Source organism: Macaca mulatta, chromosome 7 (assembly GCF_049350105.2).
Source record: "Macaca mulatta isolate MMU2019108-1 chromosome 7, T2T-MMU8v2.0, whole genome shotgun sequence".
In the NCBI taxonomy this organism is placed as follows: domain Eukaryota; kingdom Metazoa; phylum Chordata; class Mammalia; order Primates; family Cercopithecidae; genus Macaca; species Macaca mulatta.
In genome coordinates this window covers 154,183,051-154,205,971 of record NC_133412.1, presented here as the reverse complement: position 1 = coordinate 154,205,971, position 22,921 = coordinate 154,183,051, and the positions used below count along the sequence as shown (strand labels likewise).

At 40.6% G+C, this 22,921-nt stretch overlaps 1 protein-coding gene across 4 annotated transcripts in view; it reads right to left on the bottom strand.

The window, feature by feature from the left end:
• Positions 1–22,275, bottom strand: part of TSHR (thyroid stimulating hormone receptor) — a 179,012-nt gene extending 156,737 nt beyond the window's left edge. Inside the window, exons 1-2 of one of the 4 annotated variants that reach the window (XM_077937653.1) lie at positions 22,020–22,275; positions 21,382–21,707 (exon numbers count right to left, since the gene is read on the bottom strand). In XM_077937653.1, the coding sequence (XP_077793779.1) occupies positions 21,382–21,551 (170 nt within the window). In that variant the 5' untranslated portion in view covers positions 21,552–21,707; positions 22,020–22,275. 4 annotated transcript variants of the gene reach the window in all.
• Between the last annotated feature and the right edge of the window lie 646 nt (positions 22,276–22,921).

The following is a 22,921-nucleotide window of genomic DNA, read 5'->3' as shown; positions in this document are numbered from 1 at the left end:
ACAGTCAGCAGTGACAAAAGCCACTGAGCATTCAACTTAGGAAAGGATCTAAAATGTTCTTTGGATTTTGCAACAAAGGTTGTTAACATGACTTTGGCAAGACCTTTTTCAGTTGAGTAATGGGGGCAAAAGCCAGATTGCACCAAGCTAAATGGTGAATGGGGAGTAAAAAAATCAGAAGAGTTTGAACATTTAGCTGTGAAGGGAAGGATAAAGGCAGGGAAGGAGTGGTAGGTGGACGCAAATGTGAGAACTATGGAGTGAAATTTTTTTAGAGGAAAGATACTTGAGTGTGTTTAGATAGCTGTGAAAAAGCATCTGAGAGAGTAGGAGAGGGAGAAAAAAGTCAAAATAGGGTGAGGAAACCAAAAGAACATGGATGTAGGTGGAGGCACTCATCTTGTATTGCTATAAAAGTGGAGAAGAAAAGGATGGGTGTAGACGCTTTTAAATGAAATACTTCATTTGTGTTGCTTTGTTTTAATAGTCAAGTTCTTTCAGAATCCCTATATCATAAATTTGTTTTCTTCAAAATATGTGACAAACAATAACCTCCCATAGTCTTACTCTGCTGAATGGGGAAGATTGTCTCTGAATAAGGAGGAGCTCCATGAACATTTGAACAATGATGTCCTTGGTCTTCCTAACAGTTCCCTGAAATAGGACAGGACCATCTTATGGTTTTCCTTTGATAGATACAAAAGCTAAGACACAGAATGATTAAGTGCCTTGCTAAGATGCTTAGGACTTGTGGAAGGTCTCCTGACTTCCACTGTCCATTTCTATTTACCACTCTTACTGTGTAAGTAGTCCTTTCACATAGTCATGCAGTAATTTCCCTGAATTCAGTGGAAAACTGTCCTCTGCTCTTCACCACGACTTTTAGCTGACATAGCTTTATACCAGATAATTTTCCTCTCTATTTTGCTGCTGTTGATAGTGAAGATATTGGATACAATACAAAAAGAAAGCACAATCCGTCCCAGCCACCCTATTTTTTTGGTCATGAAATACATGCTTTCTGTAAAGTGCCAACTTTCTTATGAGTAAAAGGAATCCTTCATAAGTACATTAGACCTTCTATAATCACACAGAACTGAATCAGACAGAGCCTTAAAAGATTCTTTCATGCTTCGTAAAGCACATTTCAGAGCTTCTGGCTTTGTTGTTTTAGATTCCAGGGATTGAGGGTGGTTGTGAAATGGCAATGTGGTTATGCTACATAAGGCCAACCAAGCATTAAATATGGGCATCTGGAGGGTTTGGCAATACTAACAGGCTTTTCGGCCAAACCCTGACACGGAACAGATAAATCCTTACAGATTTTTGGGCTCTATTGGCACAGAGACCCTCTAGTTAGAATTTCAGTCCCTTTACCCTACTGGGAATGAATATACCTGGAAGAAGATAAGAACTCTTGGAAGTGTTTAAAATGTCCCCTTTGAAAAGTAGACAAGTGTTGCTCTTCCTAATAAAGCTGCACAACCCTGATGCCAAACAGCTGTTGGATGGTCCCTGCGTGGAAGCTTGCCCTCCACAAATTGACATAATGCTCACACCGAGGGTTAAATCAGGTCGCATCTGACAGGCTCTCAGACATACTACCGGAGTAGTAATAGTAGCTAACCTGTGATCAAGGTGTATCCTGTTACATTCATGCTACCAGCATTAGCTCATGAGCTCCGTATAATCACTCAATGTGGGGAGAGCAGATTTTACAGATCTTACTAGTTTGTTTATTCTGTGAATTGTGTAAATAGAATGTCCCACACAGGGCGATTATAGGAGATAAGAATTAGACCACACCTCTTCTGCCTCCACATCTAAAGCAGGTTGGGGAAAAATAACTGAGAAGTAAGCTCTGGTAACCATAAGGTGAAGAATAATTGATGTCTCTCATTTAAACATTTTCCAATTCACAGCAAATTTTCTTCCTTGGCACGTTGGTTACATTTGTTAATGGAGATTAAGAAATAAGGTATAGAAGCCAATATTATTACAAGAAACATCGATAGAAATAGGATATTGTTAGAATTGTTCTTCAGCTTCCTTACAACAGAGAAAAGCCCTTTGAATGAATATTGACTCATAAAAGAGTTATGAATTATGGCTTCATGCATTGTTATTAAGTCACCACTTTCTAGAAATGTTGCCTAAGATTGCCATGAGATCCAGAAGGGATAAATGCATAGTGTTCCTCTGCCAACTGGCTAGAAAGAGCCTCCTTCACAAGACGGGAACTCTTAAAACCTTTCGACGTGGGAAAGTAGTTTTGTAGCTCTAAGCCTCTGAGAATAAGTACACAGAATTTTTGATGTTCAGATTTTTGTATCTAAGGTATAAGATATTGGAGCATGGAATGGGGCTGCTGTCTACATTGGTGTGTTGGAAATGAACCTGTCCAAAAATTGCTGCAAGCTTTAGCCAGGCCTGTTTACATCTGTTTTCCCTTTGGGTCACTTGTCTGATTGCCCATACTCTTTGTCACCCTACAATGTGGATGAAACTTGGAAACATTACGCTAAGTGAAAGAAGTCAGATACAAAGGTCACATATGGTAGGATTCTGTTTACATAAACTATCCAGAATAGGTAAACCCATAGGCATGGAGAGCAGATTCCTGGTTTCCAGGGGCTAGGAGGAGTGGGGAATGGGGAATGATTGCTTAATCAGCATGAGCTCCCCTTTGAGATGATGAAAATATCTTGGAACTAGATACAGGTGATGACTGCACACCATTGTGAATGTGCTAAATGACACTGAATGGCAGGTATACTTGAAAATGGTTAATTTTATGTTGTGTGAATTTCACATCAACTGAGAGAGGAGGAGGGGAGGGAGAGGGAGAGAGAGAGAAAATAGACCAGATTTAGGAAGATAGCTATGGAGTAGTAGAAGGAGCTTTGCATTTAGAGTTAGGAGACATGAATTTGAATTCTGACTCTTTCACTTACCGGCTGTGACATAAAAGTAAAAAAAGATGACATTTCTGGGTCTCAGTTTCTGTATCTAACTGAGAGTCAAACACTTCCCAAGGAAGACCACTGTGAGCACTGAGATATTATATGTGAAGATATAGTATGGGTCTAGGCACAAAGTTGATACAAACACATAACTAAGCAAAAAAAAAAACCCCACAGAACAATGATAGGTGTTTTTAAGGTAGTATTAAAAAAAACACAAAAACCCTTGTAATTTATGTTATAGCTAAAACTGTTAAAATGTAATAAAAATAACAGATTAATAACTCACAATAGATAAAAATCATGGCAATTTTCATAAATGCAAACACTGAAGAGCTAGGTGTTTTGTAATCATAGTTTATACCTCATTTATCTGGCTTCAAATTGTGAATTTAAATCTAAAAATTTGTGTTATGGAAATTTCTTCCCTCTAGTACTATGTATAGTAACCACATCAAGTTACTATATTTCATCATCTTAAGAGGCACATATTTTAAAACTTTAATGTCTCAGGAACCAGGAATCCATTGATTAAAAGTGTCGCTGGATCCCCCTAAGGAAGTGTAGTGGAAGAGTATACCACTACAAGCATTATTGGTTAATGTTCCCAATCGTTCCTAAAGGGGACCTGTGGCCATTTGCCAAAGTAACTGTCGACTGGTAAACAGAAATCCAAGACTTCTTAAAGATTATTGGATACAAGATTTGAGCTTATATTGATAGGACTATATCCCAGGATAAATTGCAGATATTAGTGTCAATTTGAAAGACTTAAAGGATGCAGAATGGTGGCTGCTTTATATCCTCATTCAATTCACCTGTCTGCCCCCTATAAGAAACAAAACCAACAAAAACCCTAAACAAATAGATTGAGGTGAATAACAATGGACTTTAACAAATTTAACCAATAGGTAGGTTCTATCATAGCTGCTGTGCCAGATATGTCTTCACTGGAACACATCAGCACACTTTCTAGCACTTTCTATGTGATTATCGATCTGGTGAATGTGTTCTCTTCTTGATGCCTATCAATAGGGAGAATCAAAGGTAGTAAACCTCTATCTAGGAACAATAGCAATACTGATTCACTGCTTTGCCCCATCGGGGGCTCCATTTCATAAGAGTTTGCGGGGACGGACAGTCTGGACATCACACACATCATCGTACTGGTCTGCTACCTGATGATATGCTATTTAGAGTTGGTGGGCAAAAAGTAAAAAGAAGCCTAGATATTCTAGTAAGAAATCTGAAGGTCAGGGGGTAGCAGATAAATCCCACAAAGATTCAGGGACCTCTTCCATTAGCAACATGCTTATTCTGGGGCATTCTAAAAAATCCCTTCTGGCCAGGTGTGGTGACTCATGCCTGTAATCCCACCACTTCGGGAGGCCAAGGCAGGTGGATCATTTGAAGTCAGGAGTTCAAGACCAGCCTGGCCACCTGTCTCTACTAAAAATACAAAAATTAACCGGGCAGTAGTGGCAGGCACCTGTAATCTCAGCTACTTGGGAGGCTGAGGCAGGATAATTGCTTGACTATCTGGGAGGCAGAGGTTGCCATGAGCCAAGCTAATGCCAGCCAAAAAAAATGAACTACTGCTGCACTGCAGTCTGGGTGACAGAGTGAGACCCTGTCTCAAAAAAAAAAAAAAAAAAAAAAAAAAGAAAAGAAAAGAAAAGAAAATCCCTTTTAAGGAATAGGACACATAGGTGTATCTTGCCCTTTCTATCTTTTACAAAGAAGTACAGCACTTGCTGGGCATCTTGGCTTTTGGCAGCAGTGTAACCCATTTTCCCATTTATCAGATAACTCAGAAGGCTGCCGGTTTCAGGTAGGACCTACAAGAGTCTATAACAGACTCAGGCTGAAATACCAGCTTCCCTGCCATGTGGGCCACACAGCTCAGCCCCGCAGGTCTTACAACACTACAGATGTCCATCCTGAACAAGGATGTTCTGTAGATTCGCCAGCAGGTCCCAAGAAGAGAATCAAAGCTCAGGCTCTTAAGCTTTTGGAGCAAGGATCTTCCTTCTGAAGGACAGAAATACCCTTTATGTGAAAAATATTTCCTTGCATGCTAGTCTGTCCTAGTAGAGACTGAGATCTCTTCAATGAGACACCAAGTGACTCTGTGACTACAGCTGCCCATTGTGAATTGGGTATTGTCAGTTCTACTGAGTCATAAAATAAGGTGAGCACAGCAGCAATTAATTTTATTACAAAAATTTTACATTCTGGATCAAGAAAGTCTAGAAAGGGAAGGTAGATTCATGAATAGGTGGTGTAGACTCCCACTTCACTTATCTCTGCTGCAGTCTCACTGAAACTGGCTTCATGGAGAGCTCCATATGACCACTTGATGGAGTTCATAGGTTGGTGCCTGCTTTACAGATTGGCACAAGCTAATGCCAACCAAAAAAATGAACTACTGCTGCATTATGGCCCCACTCAAGGGTGGCCCTAAAGGATAGTGGTGAAAGGAAATCTTCACAGTCAGTCGATCTGTGAGCATTACAGCAATCATTCTCTTTGTATGAAGGGAGAAAGAACCGTGGCAAGGTTACTGGCTACAAAGAAGTAGCAAGTAACTTACCTGGTTGACCACTGGCCTAGAAAGACTACTACTGGAAAATAGAGAATGAGAAAGTCTAGGAAACAAACATGGATGTATCTATGGGAGTGGGAACAAATTCTGTGTACCTTTGTGTCTCATGTTACTGCTCATCAGAGTATGCACTGATTACTCTCGTTTACGGTGAATCTCAACACCCAAGTAGACTAGATGACTCATTTTATAAATGCCATCTAGTTTTGGGGAAATGAACATGAATGAAGTGGCCATGGTGACAGGAATGGAAGCCAAGCATGGACCCAATGGCTTGGGCTCCTTTTCATCAAGTCTAATCAACATACTTCTCCTGTAAATGACAAACCTTTCAGCAGTATAGTCCAATGCTGCACGTTTGATAAGGCACATTAAAAGAGAACAGCCAGACATCTGGTGGCAGTGTGATTATACTGGACCCTTTCCACCCTGTAAGAAATAGTAATTCATTTAAAACATCATGGTTACTTTTGATTTGGCCTTCTCTGACTTCAATGCCTCCATCAGCACCACCATTCAAGGGTTTATAAAATGCCTGATCTACCAGTATGGAAACGTGTACAGCATTGCCTCAACCAAGGGATGCATTTCATGGCAGAGAAGGTGCAACAAAGGGCATATGAACACTATATCCATTAGTCTCACTATGTACCCTGTCATGAAGAACCAGACTGCCTATGAGAATGGTGGAATGAATTAAAGACTTAGCTAAGGTGCCATCTTGGGGACAAAGCCCTGCAGGATTGGGGATCTGACCTAAGAAAGGGTATGAGCTGAATCAATAGCCAACATATGCTATTGTGTTCTATGTAGCTAGGATACATGTGTCTGAAGACCCAGGGGCAATGGTAGAATTGGTTCATCTCACCATCGCCCCAGTAACCTGACATTCCGATTTTGATCTTCCTGTGTCTATTCCTGCCCAATTAAAGGTACTAGTTCCTAAGTAGAAAGATTACTTCTTCCAAGTAAAAAAATACAGGGAGCTTAATACTATAATGACCACCTGGTCGTTTGGGCTCCTCATGCTAGCGGACAAATAGGTAAATAAAGGAGTTTCTCTTTTGAGGAATATTAAGACCTCTTTACCATGGGAAGCTAGGGCAGTTGCTACACATTAGGAAGAGGGAGGAGTGTGTCTAGAATGCAGGGAATTCACTGGGGCATCTCTTGGTTCTTTTGAGCCCACGGACAATGGTGAAGGAGAAAATACAGCAGCTATATAAGACAAGAACAAGGCAACTAAGCTTTCAGAACCCTTGGAGCTGAAGTCTGGGTCTTTCCATCGGGCAATCAACTCAACCAGTCAGAGTGCTGGGCAAGGGTGAGACAAATCTAGGATTGGAGTCAAAGAGATACGAGGACTATCAATGGCATCCTTAAGATCAGCTGCAGCAGGGCAAACTAGTTTATTTCACAAACCCTCTGGCATTATGTCTTTGCAAAGACTGCATCTTGAAGGAATCTCTATGGAAGATGGGGCTTGTATCCCCCTTTCTTGTAAAAAAAAAATAAGTAAGGACATCTCATTCTTACAAAATCAGAGGCCCTGTACTTTATTATGGGAGCCAGACATAATGAAAAGCTTGGGCAGATCTGAGTTTTGCAAAGGCTAACCGACCCTGGATACCTGTTATACATCATTTTAGATTCTCTCAGCATGCCTCTTATACTAGCCCTGCTGCAGCTACCAGTTCTGTATGAGCTCTGACTAGCTTCAGACAGGTACAACTCAACAGTACTGCATCTCAGCCCTGCACCACACACCTCTCATCTCCCACCTGGGGACTTTTTTTGTTAATATCAGGAAATTCTGTCATCACCCAGGCACAAGAAACCTGGAAGGTCAGTAGAATTAACTCCCTGACTCATGGAAGCCAGGAACTGATGGATAGATGTTTTATCTTTCCTCCTTCCCAAAGCAAGGGTCCTGAGATGCAAGTCATCTGAATTCTCAGGTGGTCTCAGGGGTTTTAGCAACCATTTGTTTCTAGCAGCAGCAAACTCTCCCTCTCTCCCCGCTTCACTTCCCCATCCTACCTTCCGTTCCTGGAATCATACTCCCCAACAAGAATTCTCACACGGGCTCTGCTTTCTGGGGAATTCAGGCTAAGATATCACTGATTCCTCTTTTTTACTCAAAGTCCACATAGTCTGTTAGAAAATCCTGTTGGGGCCGGGCGCGGTGGCTCAAGCCTGTAATCCCAGCACTTTGGGAGGCCGAGATGGGTGGATCACGAGGTCAGGAGATCGAGACCATCCTGGCTAACACGGTGAAACCCCTTCTCTACTAAGAAATACAAAAAATAGCCGGGCGAGGTGGCAGCGCCTGTAGTCCCAGCTACTCGGGAGGCTGAGGCCGGAGAATGGCGTGAACCCGGGAGGCGGAGCTTGCAGTGAGCTGAGATCCGGCCACTGCACTCCAGCCTGGGCTACAGAGCGAGACTCCGTCTCAAATAAAAAAAAAAAAAAAAAAAAAAAAAAAAAAAAAAAAAAAAAAAAAAAAAATCCTATTGGATTTACCTCCAAAATAAGCCCAGGAAATTTCTTACCATATTCCCTGCAACTAAACTGGTTCAAGCCAGTATCATCTCTCACCCGATTAAGAAACATAGTAGCCAGGGTGATCCTACTAAAATGTAAGTCAGGTCAAGGCCAGGTGGGGTGGCTTACACTTGTAATCCCAGCATTTTGGGAGGCTGAGGCGGCCAGATCCCCTGAGGTAAGGAGTTCGAGACCAGCCTGACCAACGTGGTGAAGACCCATCTATACTAAAAATAGAAAAATTATCCAGGTATGGTGGCACATGCCTGTAATCCCATCTTCTAGGGAGGCTGAGGCAGGAGAATTGCTTGAACCTGGAGGTGCAGGTTGCAGAGAGTCCAGATCGCACCACTGCACTCCAGCCTGGGCAACAGAGCGAGACTCTGTCTCAAAAAAAAAAAAAAAAAAAAAAAAAAGTAAGTCAGGTCTTGCTTTTGTGTGTGTGTGGCTCAAAATCCTTAATAGCTTCGTATCTTACTCCAGATAAGAAGTGATCAATAAATATTTATTTAAAATATAAAAAAGGAAAGAAGGGAGAATATTTTACAATAAAATGCCACCTGTCTTGAGGTAGTATTTCTGGTCATCTCAAATCTGTGGACCATGTCCACAAACCCAGAAATAACTGCAAAGGGTGTTGAGACAGAAATACTGCCATCGTAAAACATCGTAAAAAAAGAGAATCTAGGGACGGGCATAAATGAGATACTTTCCATGAAAAAACTAAAGACTTTCTCATGGAAGAGTATCTCATTTATGCCCATCCTTAGATCCTCTTTATTCTCATGCACAAAGCCCTTCCCTAAAAGTAGCCTTCTAGTTTCTTGGCTTAAAAAAAGATTGAAATAACAAAATATAAAGTGACAGTACCTGGCAATAAGAGGAGACAATTTCAGTCTCCTCTGTGGAGTTGCATAATTATGAGAACACACAGGCATGGGTAAGATTAAGTTAATGCCTACAAAATATAAGCCAAAAGCTTCATGTATCATATAAATACAGAGATCATGTTTTCTGAAAGAAAAATCTGGACATAAGGAAGCTCTTTCCAGGTGCACGAGTAATGTAGGAAGTTTAGATTAAAATGATGATGAAATATTTGAATTTCTGGAACATTCTCATGGAAGTCTTTTCAATGGGGCTGTGCCATAAAAATCCAGGGTACATATACCTGTCACCTCATATAAGAGAACAATACTTATGTCTTAAAAATCACAAGTGCCAGTTTTGTAATTAAAAAATTGTTTTGAAAATTTCTGGAATACCCTAAATGTTCTTAAAGGTTCATACAGAAATGAAGTCAAGTAAGTAGGGTCTGACATCTAAATGGAACACTTTAAAACTCAACCTGTAATTTTGAACAAATGGGACCATTTTGCTCATTCTTAAAATTTTCAAATGCTATTTTTTAATTAATGTAATGAAAGGCAGAGAGTAATTAAGTATGTTGACCAGCTTCAGTAAAAATGGAAACAGAGTCAGTATGAAGAATTTAACATCATGTAGTAGGCATTAGAAACTTGAAAAAAATCTGTCAACTATTGACTTGAAAAAGTGGCAACATTCAGTGACTTCTGTGTGAAGAGCCTATCACGGGACAGGCTAAGTGTGAACCATAAAGAAAGTAATCACCATAATAATATGTTCAGAAGAAAAACCATCACATTCAAAGGTGTTGCAGGCTGAAAGAGTGAGGGTCGTGATCAACTCACTATTCCCCTGGAGGCTATATGGGTAAACAGCAAACTGTTCTCATAAATGCAGAATGTTGGCAAACCGACAAACTGCATCCGCCGCCCAGAAGGGATGCTGAGGGCAGTCACACCCCAAGAGCAGTGTTTCTTGCAATTAGGCACATCTGAAGCCTGTTAGTAACAATATGAGCCTGTGATCAATTAAGCAGCCGACCAATCGTTACCTCCTCCTCCCTGCTCTTGCTACCCAATAAATACGAAGGGCTGTGGAAGCTCAGGGGCTGCCTTTGCTCACTAGAAGCAGGGATCTCTCTTCTTCCCCTGGACCTGTCCTTTAAAACAGTTTCTTTTGTCTTACGTTTTCATTTCTATGTTCCTTCCTTTGTTCAGTCTCATGATGACCGTCTCAAGTAGTAACAGTAGTAACTGTGGTAATGACGGTCTCAAGTAGTAACAGTAGTAATGTGGTAATGATGGTCTCAAGTAGTAACAGTAGTAACTGTCGTGATGATGGTCTCAAGTAGTAACTAACTGTGCCAGCTTGCCATACAAAGGTCAGGCGATTTTCATTTATTGTTAAAATATATCTGTTAGGGTTGTTTGTAATAGAATAAAAAAATTGAGTCATAGTGAGTACACTTACAAAATGCCAAATTATTCCAAAGCAGAATTTCTTAACTTGTGAGGGGTCAAAGACATCTTTGAAGATCTAAGGAAAGTTATAGAGTCTCAGAAATGCACTGATGGGGCCAAATTTTCACATAACCACAGATTCCTAAGAGCACAACCATGAACTCCTAGGAGGTCCATGAACTTTTGTCTAATAAACCTTAGTCTGAAGGGTAACAAACACACTTTGTACAACCAGGAAACACTGAAATAATCAGATAGATCAATTCAACTTAAATTTCTCAGCTCTGGACAAAAAGCAACAACTACTCTAGTAAATTGACTGATAAATTTAGACAAAACTAATTCATTTAACAATATGTTTTATGCATTATGAATTTTCTATGCTTACTACTTCATCAGAGGTGATCTAAGAAAATAGACTTAGGGCCCAGGATAGCTAGTTTGCTTACACAGATGAAAATAACTGGACATTCTGGGTGTAGGCATCTGATATCATGTCTGAATGGGCTTGGCCTCATCAAAACTGACCTGATTGTTGAGTTTGGACTTTTAAACACACACAGTGTTGTTGCCTCCCAAAAACATCTTCTCTGGCGTATTGTGCCTGGCATGTTGGGTCTTCAAGTCACCCCTTTGGGTCAAGATATGCAAATTCAAAAGGATGTTACCAGGAAGGCAGAAAAATGCTTCAGGAAGGTATGTAGAAGCTGCATGAAAAACAGTTACATAACAGAAAATAATTTGTAATTTTCTTGTTAAAAATTATTTGTGATTTTTTGGTAGGTACAAAACAAAACAAAAACAAACAAACAAACAAACAAAACAACTGGAGAGTTCAAAGGAAAGCCCTGCTTGTTCTGGAATGCTTCTAGGTGCCCCAGCTATCATAGGGAACTCTTCTCCTTTCCTCTTCCCTAGCAGTACTACATTTGGAAAGTTTAGGAAGCATTGGTAAAATTAATATTCCTTGAAGGTGGCTGTTCAGAGTAATGCCTTTAACATGGTTTTAGTAATGTAAGCGTAGGGCCACACAAGCAGTGAAAGAAGGGGAACTCCATCAGATGTCATTTCAGTATCTAAAAAACTAACATCCCAGATAATAAGGAAAAACATAAGGGCAGAATTCCATCTATCCTAACATAGCAATAAAACTGAAGGACTCCCCGTCTCTACTAAAAAATACAAAAAAACTAGCCGGGCGAGGTGGCGGGCGCCTGTAGTCCCAGCTACTCGGGAGGCTGAGGCAGGAGAATGATGTAAACCCAGGAGGCGGAGCTTGCAGTGAGCTGAGATTCGGCCACTGCACTCCAGCCTGGGCGACAGAGCAAGACTCTGTCTCAAAAAAAAAAAAAAAAAAGAAAAAAAAACTCAAGGACTTTTTGGAATAGAATCATAAAAGGGTGTGAGGGATCCAATGGAATGATACTAAAGTACCTTGAGGGCCATTCACTTATTCATTCGTTCATTCATTCCTCTATTAGACAAATATTTTTTGACTACCTATTAAATACCAACCTCTTTCTGGGCACTTGGAGTTCATAAACCGAACAAAATAGACTAATGACAATAAAACAAAATAAAAAGCTTCCTTTTTACTCTTAGGGGGAAATACATAAAGACTCTTGTGGCAAAAGACATAAATAAAAAATAAAAGTAAATTATGTAGTATATTAGAAGGTGACAAGTGCTATGGGATAATTTTGGTTTGAAAGCAGGAGTGTTCTATTTTAAATAAAGTGATTAGGAAAGGCTTAATTGAGAAGATAACAATTAAACAAAAACTTGAAGGAGGTGAGGAAATTAGCCATGCAGATGTCTGGGAAAACAATGTTCCAGCCAGAGGGAGGAATCAAATGTGAGAAGCCTGACACGTGTTAGACCAGCAAAGAGGGTGAAATGAAAGCGGAATTACCGAGGGAGAGCAGTAAGAAATAGCATCAGAAAAATAAAGAAGATCTGGATCAAGTAGGGCCTTTGGGGCCACGGTAAGGATTTCGTTTTTTACTTTGAGATAACCAGGAGAGTTCCGAGTAGCGGCAGGACATGACCTGATGTACGTTTTTACAGATCTGTCTGGTTGCTGTGTGAAGAATAGATTGTTGAGAACAAAAGTGAAAGCAGATCAGCTAAGAGGCTCCTGCTGTAAGCCAGAAGGAAAGGCATTTCAGGTGTCTTCAGAGAGCCAAAGAGTTGCAAATCTTAACTGAACGAGTGAAGGAGCTTTGCTACTATCTATGTGGGGCTTGCAGATTTTGAGGTGGTACTGAGAGACCAACCCTCTTTTTTTTTTTTTTTTTTTTGTTTGAGACAGACCCTCACTCTTTCACCTAGGCTGGAGTGCAGTGGCGCAATCTTGGCTCACTGCAACCACGGCCTCCTGGGTTCAAGCGATGTTCCTCCTTCAGCCTCCCGAGTAGCTGGGACTACAGGCGCCTGCCACCACGCCCGGCTAAATTTCAGATTTTTAGTAGAGACGGGGTTTCACCATGTTAGCCCGGATGGTCTCGATCTCCTGACCTCATGATCTGCCTGCCTCGGTCTGCCAAAGTGCTGAGATTACAGGCGTGAGCCACTGTGCCCGGCTGAGACCAACCCTCTTTTAAGTGGGTTGCTACAATTATCTACAATCACACCTACGACAATGAAACACAAGGCTGAGCACGTCCCACGGGCCTCTGGACTTCATGGTCTAATAGGAAGATCTATTAATATTAGTAATTTAGCCCCCAAATTGGGACACCTTTGAGAGTGAAAGGAATGCTATTAACTACACTTGAATGACAGATGTAATGGGGTTCAAGACATTCTATCCCCAAATGTGACACGTTGGCATTTGAGAAAACAGCAGAAGCAGAAGGTCTCTCTCACTTTTTCCTGCCCTTCTCCCCTGAATCAGGTGGTAAAACAATTCTCTGGTCTTCCCCTAAAGTAGGAAGACCCTCATTTCAGAGGGGCTCTCCCTACACCAGGAGAAAAGGAATGAAGACACAGAGACACCAAGATGAAATTGAACAAATAAGACTTGCTAAGATCCACCCCACCGACCACAGTTTATTACCATTTGATCATATCCTTTTGTCCTACAATCTGTACGACTGTCCATAAAAATATATAGTTTTCTCTGTTCCTTTGGGTCTTTATTACTGACGGCTCCCATGTCATGTAAAACTTAATTGTTTACCGTTTTTTTCTTGTCAATCTGTTTTTTGTTGTTGTTGTAGGGTCTCAGCCATGCACCATGTGACGGGTAAAGAAAAGATATTTTGTGCCCTACAGGTGTAAGAGGAGGGTCCGTTTGGATAGGGAAACCCTAACTGTATGGCACCTGGAAACCAGTGGATGTTTCCATAAGGAACTTGGAGTTCATTAGGGGATGAAGATTAATTTATTAAATTAATAAACATGTTTTAGTATGGGAAAATTTAGAGTTAACAATAGAAATGAGAATCCAAATCAGACCCATAGTTTTAATGTGTTTGTGTTGAGTTTAAGAATAATCAATATACATTTGGTATTTTGAGTATTTGTATTAACAGAAGCTGTTGACCTAGTTGGGATATCTAATAGATTGGTCTTGCTATTCCAATTTAAAATGTATAATTGAGTAATTTATTTTGACTTGTGATTTAAGTTGAAAAGGAAATTAGAGATTTTAATAAGTTTACCTGTACAGTGCTCACTAGGAGGTGATAACTTTTCTATAATTTTGCATGTATTACTGGGGAAAAATGTGTTTCAACGGAAAGCTCTGTATTGACTAGAGCACACCTTTCCAAGTTTCTCAGTCTGATTCTATGGGAATTATTTTACAACTTTCTAGATTGTACATAATTGTAGCAATACAAAACAATTTTGTCTACAGATTGTAAATTCTGTCCCGTATGGAAGAGCTTCTGTGAACTTCCCTCCCTGACTGGGGAAGAAGCTAGTTTGGCCTCCATCTGCATAGTCACTCTGATATTCCTAATCTATAAATATGTCTAGTTTGTGGGTTATCCTTTAAACCAGTTGTAATATCTTACAAGGTTCTTCATTATGGTGGGTTAAAGCATCCCCCCAAAATTCATATCTGCCTGGAACCACAGAATGTGACTTTACTTGGAAATACGATCTTCGTAGATGTAATGAGTTAAGTTGAGGCCATAGTGAATGAGGGTGGGCCTAAAACCAATAATTCGAATGATGCAGGGAATGCCATGGATTGCCAGCAGTAACCAGCCCCTAGGAAGAACCAGAAAGGATTTGTCCCAGGAGTCTTCAGAGGAAGCATGTGCCCTGCTTCATCAAGGTATTCCTTGATTCAACTTTTAGCTTCCAGAACTGTGAGAGAGTAAATTTCTGTTGTGTTAAGCCACCCAGTTTGTGGAACTTTGTTATGGCAACCTTAGGCAACTCATATACACTCATCAGTGAGTTAATTAAAATCTTTAACATGTGTTCAATTTATAGGTGTATGAGAGTTACAATTTTACCTTTCTTTGAAAATTATCCATTGACAGTATTAACTCATTCATACCACCCAGGAATCTGGTGAGTCAGGGACTATTATTACCTTTTTTTTATAGATGGAGAAACTGAGGCCCAGAGGAACTAAGCAATGTTCCCAAAAGCATATTTAGGAAATAGCAGACCAAGGCATTCAACCCAGAGCATCTCACTTTAGAGCTTGGCTGTCTAAAAATGTAGGATTCCTGGTACTTGTGAAGTTTAATATAACAGATGCTTTCAAATTTTCTAAGGATTGGGAAAGTTTCATCAAGCATTCAAGTACTTTAAAATAAAATACATTAAATTTGTTTCCATTTATGTATTGTTTTATTAAACTATATGGGAAATCAGTTATTAAAATATTATTAAATGATGAAACACTTCTCAGAGTAATTGTTATGATTAGATTTCCAAATAAAATAATAAATACATAGAAAACTCAATAAAGAACTAGGTTTTACATTTATTTCTTTAACAAACCAAATATTAATTTACGAAGCCAGCTACCCCCATTAACTGTTTTTTGTGTGTGTGTGCATAGAAACTACTCCCAAGGACATCAGAATTCACCTCGACCTGTACTGAGTTATGAAGGGAGTAGTAACAAATTTTATTGTCCATTAATATATTCATCCCAAGTGAATAAATCAAACCCCTTCAGCTTTCAGGTCAGAATTCTTCAAAGCTCTTGGAACACCATGTCTCCACCTTCTACCTGCTCCCCTGAAACTTCTTACACTCAACTCCTACTAGTTCTTCAGGAGGTAGCTCAAAGCCTTCCCTGAACCCCAGTTTCAGTAAGTATCCCTCATCCCTACTAAGAGTACACTCAAGCACACTTACACAATTATAACTCTGTGTACAATTATAACTCTGTGTTTATGTAATTATTTGATTAATATGGAGCTCCCATACTATGCAGGAATGTAAGATCCCTGCAGGCAGGGACATGTTGGTGGTGTACTCCATGAAATCCAGAGTGTGACACAGTGTCTGCGACATAGTCAGTCCTTAGTAAACATTTAGAGAATGAAGGAAATGATGAGCAATGTAGAGTGCATATGGCCCCTCTTCGGTGGGGAATTCCCCATCGTGTGGAATATTAGAAGGACCCAGTCCTGCGTCTCCTACTTCAGACACCAAAAGTAGGCGGGTGATCTCCTTCCTCTTCCTACCTACAGCAGCTATGGCTCGCCAGTCAATCAAGTGCTCCCATACAGGATACCACTCTCGGGTAGGATATTTAAAGAGACAGGGACGGTTGGGAAATTATTGACGGCAGCACGTAGACAGTCTGACAGCTACAAAACTGGAGATGTCCAGTGGCTGTGGTTTCTATATTGCCCATGGAATTGTCCTAAACAGATGATTCACTGTAGCTCCAGCTCCTTGCCCACCGTAGGCCTTGGCCTATTTCCAAAGCCTAGTCCTACAGTAATTCTGTAAATCACATGTTGTTCTTTCAAAAAAATTTTTTTTTCTTCCTTAACCTAAACAGAATGGGTTTTCTATTACTTATCATCAGAAACCTTGGCTGATTTAAAAAAAAAAAAATATATATATATATATATATATCTGAATACATATATCTGTCTATATATACACATATAGGTATATAGATATATTCCTTCTCTCTATATATTCTCTCTCATATATATATATGATGGACAAATTTTATTGTCTATTGTTATGTTCATCTCAAGTGAATAAATCAAACCCCTTTAACATTCAGGTCAGAATTCTTCACTCCTCTTAGAACACTGTTTCATATGTATGGGAGAGGAGAGAGAGAATGGAAGAGAATAATTCACAGAGCCTGGATATATGAACTGAAGTCACCTTATATGTGTGGGGCTGTGTTTGGGGAGCATGTGAGTGTGGAAGCAGAGGGCTTCTCTTTAGGTTGGAAACAATTGTTATTCAGATTACAACCACTGATTGTGACTAAAACCATTGTGAAATATACAAAACATCCACATTTCCTTAAGTGTGGAACAAAGATGTCTTGGAGATACATGAGATTATTTTAGGTGGAGTGCCCACCTGGCATTAAATAACAGTGAATCACACAGTGAGAGAGGAATTCCTTTTTTTATTGTCTTTCCATCCTTTTGATACTACCAAGGACACCATGCCAGATTGTTATCTCTTTGATACTTACTAACACTTATTTCGCTTCCTTGTTAACAAAGACAAGGCAGCTGTAAGCTCAGTGTATTCACAGACAATAGTCTGTAGCTAGAATTTAATTATATTTTTGTTTTTGCTGTCTTTAGTTTTCTGGTTACCTTTTATTTGTACCAAGTCATGCTAATTTTCCACTTGTAACCTTTCTAAATAAATTTCAGTTAGAGAAGTGAGTCAACTTAAAAATACTGAGTAAATAACAGCACAGATGGAACACAGGGTACAAATGCCAAAGATGATGAATGATTGTCTTCAGTTTAGTAAACACTGGGAGAGTCCATCAATTAGAGCCACAGATGCAGAATGCAAATGAGTAAAAACAGAACCTGAAAACAACAGCTCCTTCAGAAACATATCTGAAGGCACACAAACGGATAAACCCAAGACCACAGATGGCAGTGGGGTTGGAGAAGGCAGATGTGGCAATTACTGTTATAATGAAACTGAAAGCAAGTAGGTTAAAAGAACATAGTAAGGCATGTCAGCACTTTCTTGAGGAAGAATCCACACAAATACATAGAATGGTCCAGAATGATTGTCAAATCCTTTCTACCTCCTTATTCAGAGAAGGAAGGATCTTCTCATGCACAGGGGCAACAAATGGCAACTTTCTGAGTAAGAGAGGGTGATGGGTCAATCTTGTTATCCTTGCTTTTGACATAATATGATCTATAATTATATGCCAACATTTATATTTTTAATTTTATTCTCTTGCTTCATTTAAGTGTCCTTAAATCAGTAATTTTCAATTGAAGAGAGTTATTTTTTTCGAACTACCTACACATCAAAGATTCTAGAATGTTCCACTGGCAGTGGGGGAAGTAGGCATTCCAGCTCTCCCTCACCTTCCGCTCAGGTAAAGCATCATACCCTTCTGGAGGGGAGGAGTGAGGAAAAGATACAGCATCACTTCTTCAGTGAGGGCCACAGTCCGTAACTGTCTCCCCTCCATCCATCAGAGCACGGGGCTGGAATATGGATAGTAGGGCAAGAGAGCTGTTCACTTTTCGGAACAATAATCTATGAGTAGAAGATAAGGTTTAGAAAGAGTTGTTCTCAGCACCATGATAATTTGTAAAATGTCTAAGAAGTGGTTATACAGCATCTTGATGAAGGTTGCAGAAGTAATGCAAATAACTCTATAAGAACAAAATACCTTACATTTTAAACCAGTGTAAGCTCTTCAAAAACTTTAAAAAGAGGTACACTCTGAATAATATAAAACTTGTGAGAGAACATGTCTCAGTGGTAGATTCTGTATAATTTAAGTAGATTCCAAAAAGAGGTCACCATCCAGAATGGCTTTTTAATGACAAAAATGTAGTTTATTTCAGCCGGGAATACCTTCTATAACTTAAATCTTTCTTGTCTAGAAAGATCTAGACAAAGATCTAGACAAAGATCTAGCTCTTTCTTGTCTAGAAAGATCTAGACGAAGATCTAGACAAAGATCTAGATCTTTCTTGTCTAGAAAGACTAATTAGTCTTTCTTGTCCTCCTTCCCTCTCTTCCACTCTCTCTTTCTTCCTTCCCTTCTTCTTTCCTTTCCCTGCTAACTTCCTGCTTTCTGAGTTCTTTTATCTGATGAATAGCCCCTGAGGTTATCAGTGGGTTTATTGAATGTGACTTGTTTTCAGACTTTTTTCTCCAAAGCCTATGACCATCAAGGGAAAACTGGTATGGTGAGACACACTTTTCATCTGAGAGTGGTGGCTTAAGGGTGCAGGCTCCATAGTTGATGATATGATATTTTAAATCCTGACTTTACCACTTACAAGCTGTGCAACATTGAGCAAATTACTTCATTTTATTTTTGTGTCTCAATGTCCTCATTTATAAAATGAGGATAATAGCATCACCTACTTAATTGGATTTGGTGAGGATTCATTGGGTGACTTCATGCAAAGTGCTGAGAACAGGACCCGCCCCCCCCATAAGTAGACACAATATAATTGCTAGCTTTACACGTTTTACTTCTCTTATATGCTTTTCTTCAACAGAAGAGTTCTACCACACCCAAAAGATTTAAAAATCATTTTTCTACTGTTGCAGATGGTTGTAGCCATTGTTCAAAGGAGACTACCATATTGTTTTACCCATACTTTTCATCAAGTTTCTCTTTTCCATCTCAGAATTACTTTATTCTTCAGAACATACTACCTCCCTCTCCATTATTCTCAAGGTCAGATCCTCCTTGCCACTGTCTTTATCCAATTACTTCTTGTGATTCAGTGCCTTCCCTCAGACTATTTTCATCAGCAACATGTCGTCACCTAGAAAGCACCTAGTTGAACCTTCTCTGTTACTCAGAAGGAAATTTGACTGCTTCCAAATCAGTCATCTTACACAATTTCACGGTTAGGAAAGAAGGACTGAAGAGAATGCTGGTTTCCTGACTCCTGTTCCATTGCTCATTCTCTATTACCCGTTCTTTCTCAACTTTTGGTGGAATTTTAAACAGGATGTCTACTAGTTCCTTTTCACTGTCAGAGCCACATCTCTCTTCAATGAATTTCTGCCACTGTTAAAGAAGTCTCTGAAGAAGTGATGTCTTTGGATTTCTTTCTCTCCAACACACAGTGGACATTCAGAGACCTGGCATATTCATTTGTTCATTTATTCACATAAGCTTTTTGTGTGTGTGTGTCTGAGTAGTTCCAGGGTTTCAGGAATTCAGGGTTGAATGACAGTGTCCCTATGTTAGAGAAGCTTGTGTCCTGCTTGGGTGGGCATGCAAATAAATAACAAGTTACAAGAAAGTAGACAATGTCTAAGGACTAGGGTTAGGTTCGTGCACAGAACACTTTTGGGAAGTGGGTATAGCTCACGCAGCCTAAAGGTCATGGGTCAGGAGAAGCTTCCTGCAGGGTTGATCCAGAATCTGGATCTGGGAGTAGGCATTTGCCAGGTGAAGAAATGGGGAAAATGTACTTTAGGCAGAGGGGACAGAATGTAGGAAGAAAGGCAAGGGCAGCTGTAACAGCAGGGACCTTTGGGGCAGCGCCAGAAGTTCTTCTCAGCAGGAGGGGGAAGTTAGAGAAATTAGGAGCAATGAGATTGGAAAGACTTGACTAGGTCTTGAAAGATCTGGTAGGCTGCACAAAAGAGTTTTATTCTAGAGGTGACAAGCAACCCGTGTACAGGTGTAGTCAAGAGGCTATTAAACCTTTTACACATTTTATTCTGTGATGGCAGCATGGAGAATGACTACCACACTGTTTGGAGGTTATTGAACTAATTAATTCAGGTGAGCTGAGAAACTATGATATCTCAGAGCACAGAAATACATCTCTGTGCTAAAATATTCATCTACTGTTAAATAGTCTTCATGAGCTAAATTCTTGAGAAAACCTAGAGGTGCAGCTTTCTCATTTCTTTTCATCTATCAACATTTTCTTTAATAACCTGCACTTCCTTACCTTAACTGGATTTAACCAGCCTAGGTTGTTTTACTATGCTTGCTTTCTGTTCTATTTATAACCAATCAAGAGAGACTTTATTCCCTTGGATTTGTCTACAGTTTCAATGATTACTGATTTAAATTGCTGTTAAGAAACAGGTTGTGTGTGCATAATCTTATTTAACATCAGATTTCTAATTTGGTAACATTTAACATGCAGATAAATGCACTATACTTTTATGAAATTTCATTTCTTTATACCTGTATCATGCCCATCACAAAGCAGGGTTCTGGACGCACTAGTTCACTGGCAGTTCACATTTGAGTAAGTAACTTATAGATACTGTATAGACAGTTCATTTTAAAAAGGGCCCCTGATTAAACTTTTTTCAACAATTTAATGAATCAGCAGAACTGCTAAGATAATCTCCCATCTAGAGAAACAAAAAGGAGAAATACACATTTTTGCAATTTTTATTACCTAAGATAAGATCAAAAAGGTCAGTTCCTGAAATGCCATTATCCTTATTAATTCAAATGAGACAGATTCAACCAGGGTTAGGCAAAGTACCCAATAGCAGCATGTTGGAAAGAACAGCTCTCACTGTCATTGTACATCAAAGTTTTGTAACCTTTTCCTGTGTTAGGAATGAGGATGTCAACAATGATACCTTCCCAAGTGTGGGCGATTAAGTTTTTAGCGCGCACACACACATCTACACACACACACACACACACACACACACACACACACACACACACACACACAACTTCGGGCTGTTCTTGAGCTGCTTTTGTGCACTTCGGGCCACCTTCGCAGGTGCCCTTGGTCTCTGGGTCCGCCCCTGATCTCTCCCGGGTACTCACAGAGTCTGCGTACTGGGCGGTAAGCTGGGGATGCGTTGAATATCCTTGCAGGTGACTCTGAAGTCCTCCTCCTGTTGACACTCGCAGGGTGGAGACGAACACCCCTTTCCGCCCAGGTCCCTGGGCAGGACGAGCAGCAGCACCAGCTGCAGCAAGTCGGCCGGCCTCATTTTCCACGGGACCCGGGGCTATTTCTCCATCCTCCGAAATCGCCTCATTCTCAGCTCTCTGCACCTCGGGTTACCCCAGGCCAAAGGAGACCCGAGAGCGGGAGGTGGAAAGAGGGAGGGCTCCAAGGGGCTGTGACCTCACCACTGTAGAGGAGGCTGGAGAAGGGGGAAAAGAGGCACTTGAGTTCTCCGCTTCCCTAGGCAACCTCGACCCAAACAAGCCCGCTTGCTTCATTTTCCTTGGCTGGACCCACGCAGTCCGCTCCGTCTGTTCCCTGACACCCAACACCAGTCCTGGCTGTCCCCTCTGTTTTCCAGCCCGCACCCACCCCGCGCCCCTCCCATTAGTTCTCTCCAAAGCCTAGTTTAGATTCCCCCTCCTTTCCTCGTCTTTAAATCCAAGGAGCCACCTTCCCTCGCGAGTAGCCTTCTAGACACCCTGTCTGCCTGGGACCCACTCGCACGCACTCCTTATCCAGAGAAAGTCCCCGCAGAGTGGACTGTCCCCGGGCGGACCAATGTCCTGCCGAACTTCAGCTCCTCCTGGCCACAGACACCTCTGCTGAGAGTCAGAGACGGGCACGCAGCCCTGGCCAGCCCGCGGTGCGGCCGAAGCCGTCGCCCTGCACCCCTAGAGGATTCTCGCAGCTCCCCAACTCCAGCTGCCACTCTCATGCTGGAGTTGACGGGCAGCGGCCGCCTCACATTGGAGCCCGCGGCTCCGTGAGGCAGTTCAGTAACTGGACTTTGGGGCCATCTGCTGGGAAGAATCGGGAATGGCAGAAATAGTTCCAGGTTCCCTGAATGGGTCCAGTATGGAAATTCGGGTCGACCTGGGAATTTTATTGAGCCGTATTCCCCCTGGAAGATGGGAAGAAAAATAATACTTATGTGGCATACTCACTATTCTTCGCACAGCAGCCAAAAAGATCATTACAAACATAAATCAGATTGTGCCTATTTCCTTCTTAAACGTCTTCAATCACTTATTCCTCTTGGGATTAAAGGAATGTCACTTCCTTCTATACTGCATAATTCCTTTTACATGAACTTGGTTAGGACAGGAAGGAAAAAGCTGTGGTTATGGAAATCAGAATAAAAGTCAAGAAAGATTGACTAGAAAAAGGCAGAAGGGAACACACAGGGTTTCCATATCTTAATTAGGCTGGAGGTTAAGTGGATGTATACGTTTATCAAAACTCATTAAACTGTATCTGAATAAAGGTTAAGAAAGAATGACTAGAAAAATACAGGAGGGAACACACATGGTTTCCATATCCTAATTAGGCTGGAGGTTAAGTGGATGTATACATTTATCAAAATTCATTAAACTGTACACTTAAAATACGTGTATTCCAAATTTTACGGAA